The 5,145-nt window shown below is 34.5% G+C and overlaps 1 protein-coding gene across 1 annotated transcript; it reads right to left on the reverse strand.

Moving 5' to 3' along the window:
* Window positions 1-2,047: 2,047 nt before the first annotated feature.
* Window positions 2,048-2,986, reverse strand: LOC142446452 (olfactory receptor 5J3-like). Its single transcript, XM_075548202.1, has one exon. The coding sequence runs from the start codon at window positions 2,984-2,986 to the stop codon at window positions 2,048-2,050; it is 939 nt and encodes a 312-aa protein (XP_075404317.1).
* Window positions 2,987-5,145: the final 2,159 nt, after the last annotated feature.

Here is a 5,145-nt window from a genome sequence, read left to right on the forward strand (position 1 = left end):
CCAATCCATGAGAATGGAATATTCTTCCATATGTTGAGGTCACTCATTGTTTCTTATACTAATGCTCTGTAGTTTCCTCATACAAATCCTTTATTGTATTTTAGTCAGGTATATCCTTAGATATTTTAATTTGTGCTTGACTATTATATAGAGTACTATCTTTTTAATTGCCTCTTCTGTGAGCTTGTCTGATGTGTATAGCAGAAGTCTAATAGATTTCTCTTTGTTGATTTTGTGTCCTACTATTCTGCCATATTCCTCTATTGCTTCCAACACTGCACTTGTGGAGATTTGGGGATTTTTTATATATAAAGTTATATTGTCTGTGAATAATAATGACTGTTTTGCCTCTTGCTTCCCCAGACAAATATTTTTGGTGTCTTTTTTTGTCTTATATTGTTAGCTAGTACGTACAATGTTAAATGGAGTGGGGACAAGGTGCATCCTTGTCTGGTCCCTTTTTTCAGTGGAATTGTTTTTATCTTTTCTCCATTAATTACCATGTTAGCTACTGGTTGTGATGTATATCTTGCATAATATTGTGGAATTTTCCTTCCATTCCTATATTCTTCAGTATCTTAATTAGGAATGGATGTTGGAATTGTCAAATGCTTTTCCCATATCTATTTATATTATCATGTGGTTCTTATAATTTTTCATGTCAGTGTGGTAAATAATACTAATGGGCTTTCATAAATGAACCATCACTGCACCCCCTTTAAGAATCCCACTAGGTCACTGTGAAATATGTTTTTCATGATTTGTATTTTATTGGCCAGTATTTTTTTTAAGGATTTTTGCATCAATATCCATTAGGGATATTGGTTTGTAGTTATTAATTCTTGTGGGATTCTTGCCTGCATTAGATATCAGAGTTACACTAGCTTCATAGAAAAAAATTGGAATTTCTCTGTCTTTTCCTGTATTTCATGAACTTTTTGAAATACATATATTCACATATTTATATATGAATATATTTTCACCCTAGTTAATTTATTTGCTAATTGTACAGTTTCAAAGCCTTTTATTCATTGTAGAAACATTCAATGAAAATAAAAGTCTAGTTGTTTTTCAAATTTGGTTGCCAATTTTTATGAATTCTGTTTAATTATTCAACTTCTCTGTATTCCCTAATCCAGATCATTTATATTTTTATAGGCTTAGAGTGGTTTCCCCCAACTTGTTCTTCTATCTACCATGTTGATAGCAGCATCATCCTTTCCCCTGAACAATTCCACTTATATTTCACTTAAAGTTTCACCTCTTGGTCATTTGAGAGAGTTTTTAAACTCATTATCTACATCAAAATTCTTCCACACCTATGACATGAAATGACTTTTCACGTTTATTTTCTACTGTTTTTATTTAACGGCTCCATGTTAAAGATTAAACATTGATTCCCATGCCTTTAAATAGTCCTTCCCATTTTCCATAGTTAAGTGCTTCCAGTTTGTCTAACATATTTTCCTCCATATCTTAAACTTCTCTGGTATAGGAATGTGTCCTATATATTTGCTGTTTACCATTGCCATTTGTCCTAGGACGCTATTGAGGAACGTATACTTAAAAAGACAATGGAAGGCTCATATTGTGTGGGAATGTGTCTGTAAGTAAATGCTTATAAAATTATACTTGACTATGGCATTCTTAGAACAAAGTCAATTTGCAGGAATAATCTCGGACAGTTAGACGAAGGAAATATTTTATTTTTAAGTCAAATATACATGGCAACTTCCTCTGGATACAGTATTCTTTTGACTTGAAGCAATAGATCTTACTCTTTTAAATTCATGGCCAGCCCTTTCACATTAAAGTACAAAATATGTCAAAATAATTTATTTCTTTTAAGAAAATGAAAAATTAAAGGGAAATTTAAATTTAAGAACTATGCAAAATGTTCATTAGAATGATTCTGATGTTCTTGTCAATATGCCATTAATTGCATATCTATTATATTTACTCTTATGATTATTATATTTGTGAACCAATATTATAGTTCTTCTATCTCTACAGATTAATGTCATCTCAGAACCACGATGTAATTAAGTCATGTGGGGATTCTCTTCCACAATATTGACCTTTTAGCAGCATCTTTTACATCCTTATTCCTAAGGCTATAGATCAGTGGGTTTAGCATGGGGATCACCAATGTATAAAACACAGCTGAAACTTTCTCCTGTTCCAGAGAATATTGGGAGCTGGGCTGAATATAACTAAAGGTCACAGACCCATAGAATAAGGTGACAGCAGTCAAATGAGAGATACAAGTGGAGAAGGCTTTGCGCCTTCCCTCAGTTGAGTGGATTCTCTGGATGGCAATGATGATGCGGACATAGGAGACCATGATGATGATGAAAGTGAACATAGCAATGAAGGCAGAGAAGATCAAAAGCAGCATCTCATTGGTGTGGGCATCAGAGCAAGAAAGCTTTAAAAGAGGGGGGATGTCACAGAAATAATGGTTCACAAGGTTAGGACCACAGAAGTCTAGTCTGAGCAAACCAATTGTGTGCGTCAAGGAATTAATGAGTCCACCTAAGTAAGAGATAAGGACCATGCTAATGCATAGCCTTTGAGTCATGATGACTGTATACAACAGGGGACTAGCTATTGCCACAAAGCGGTCGTAAGCCATCATAGCCAGGAGGATGCCTTCTGTCGTTACATACACTGCAAAAAAGAAGCTCTGCAGTACACAACCAGAAAAGGTGCTGGATTTATGCTCTGATAAGAAATTTACCAGCATCTTAGGAGCAAAGACAGTAGAGTAGCAGATATCACAGAAAGAGAGGTTACTCAGGAAGAAGTACATTGGCGTGTGGAGTCGGATATTGAACCTAATTAAAACGATCATCCCTCCATTGCCTAGCAGAGTGATGAAATAAATGAAAGCAAAGATGAAAAACAGAGGGATCTGCAAATGAGGATTTTCAGTTAATCCTACTAGAATGAACTCCCTCACACCTGTATGATTCCAACCTGCCATGTATGGATTTAGGTTTTAGGTGTAACTCTCTTTAGTGGAGGAACAAGAAAAAATCTCAGATGAAGAGGATATGGCTTCTTCCATGATCCGGTTTTCATAATTGCATGGAATAATTATGTTTGCCCTGCAGTCAAATGAAGAAAAAAATGAACTTCAGTTTGACAATAATAAAATCATTTACAGTGACGCAAATTTTTTGAACTAAAAATGATTCCATATCCAGGTTTTTAGTTTCCACATCAACCAAATGGGGATAAGATAATTCTCCTAGATCACAAAGTTGTTGATTAATAAAAAATGTCTGGTCCCACACCTTTGACATAGCCTATGAGATATGGAAACTCACTGTTGTCAGAATAATAACTTTTCTTAGTGAATCCTCCCTCGCCCAGAACCTACCATGTCCATGTGGGTCTACACCCAATGGAGCTCAAAGTCTTGCCTTCTATAAAAAGCACTCCTTATTTCTCCAAAAATCTCAGAACACAGACCTCTTTCAGCATCATTTTACGGCCAGATCTTATGAGTAAAAAAGCCATCAGTACATTTTTAATTTGATACTTGACATAGAGTATTTTAAGGAGGCAACATCCTATTTCATTCATTTTCAGAGTAGGTTACGTAATTTTATTGGTTCTACACATTTATTAGCTTATTTTAAGGCTGTTTTCTATGGAGTGATCTCTATCTTTATCTGTCTATCTGCAGCCCTTAGAGCCATCGGTTCAAAACCACCAGTTTCTCTGAGGAAGAAAGACATGACTTTCTATTCCCATAAAGAGTTACAGTCTTGTAAACTCACAGGGGTTCTATCTCGTCTTATAGGACTACTACGAGTTGGCTAGTTTCCTATAGGGGCACTGTGAGTTGGCTTAGACTCAGTGTCAGTATTTTGAGTTTATACATACGTATCCATGTAACAGCATATCAATCTCTTATCTTTATATAAATTTACCAGATTTTTTTTACCTTTGCTTATTTCTATGTCGATTGCACTGAAGAATAGATTCAATATCTAATGATCAGTTCAACGAAAATGTTTTTTTTGTATAAGGCACACTCTCTACTGTGTTGGAATTAGAGTGAGAGTTAGGGTTATTCTTTAAGGTATTGCTAAATGAAAACAAAATTATCCATTCTTGATTTATAAATTATTTTCTGTCTATGTTTTTATCTCTGCTCAAGTGAAATACAGTAAATCAAAGTCCCAATGTTGCATGGAAAAAATAAAATGATGTACTTGGAAGGAGCAGTTTGCAAATCCTACTCATCTGGTCATAGAATAGAGAATCAAAATTAATTTATTATTGGAAATAAACTCAACTTAAAAAAAGAATGCAAAAGGACATTTTATTTGTTTCTTAATAGAAATCTGTTTTCTTTGGAAAACTGCTCATGGAATAAGCATTAGAATAAAGTAGAACAAGGATGACCTGTAATCTGACATTACCCTTGATTTATATCTCTTTTGCTTATCTGAGAATATTCCATAAAACAGAAACAAGACATCAGACGATATATTATAGAAATAAGGCATTTGTATTATACATATCAGAGTTCCTATACCACCGTTATAATTCATATTATACTAATCAGTGTATATAGTATTTCCATTTACTACTAGGAGCTATACAGGAAAAATATATATGCTCTGTTGCTTTAAAACTGATGTACAATTTTAAACTGTTTTTCTAAAAATGACCAAAAACATGCTAAAAAACGACAAGTCTCAGTATCACAGTGCAGAAAAATAGGACCCAGGTATGAAAGAGAGTGAATAGGGAGGAAGTCAATCGCACAGGGAAAGATCACTTGGGTTGAATGTGGAATCAAAGAGATGCCATTTTATCCCCAGTTAGCAATAGATTCCTGTAGAATGAACCAAACTCATAAATGTCAGAGTAGTCTTAAAATCTTCTTAAGTTGTGGAAAGATCTTGATTAACAGGATTTTATAATGATAAACTACATATAACTGTGTCTCTCATATTCTGTGGTTGACAATGCAAAGCAAGCTTTTATTTCCCCCCATTATCAGTAAAATATGTGCTAACTGAAGGGTGTGGGGACACAGACCTAAGTAACCCAGCAGCCCACAGTGTATGTCAGAGGACAGCTATGCTTCTGAAGGTTTCCATTTGCTCTTTTTCGGAGGTAGAG

The sequence above is a fragment of the Tenrec ecaudatus genome, chromosome 4 (genome assembly GCF_050624435.1).
Source record: "Tenrec ecaudatus isolate mTenEca1 chromosome 4, mTenEca1.hap1, whole genome shotgun sequence".
In the NCBI taxonomy this organism is placed as follows: domain Eukaryota; kingdom Metazoa; phylum Chordata; class Mammalia; order Afrosoricida; family Tenrecidae; genus Tenrec; species Tenrec ecaudatus.

Bases quoted from the DNA above. Each gene is read 5' to 3' on its own strand.
- LOC142446452 (XM_075548202.1), bottom strand. From the start codon at position 2,986: ATGGCAGGTTGGAATCATACAGGTGTGAGGGAGTTCATTCTAGTAGGA.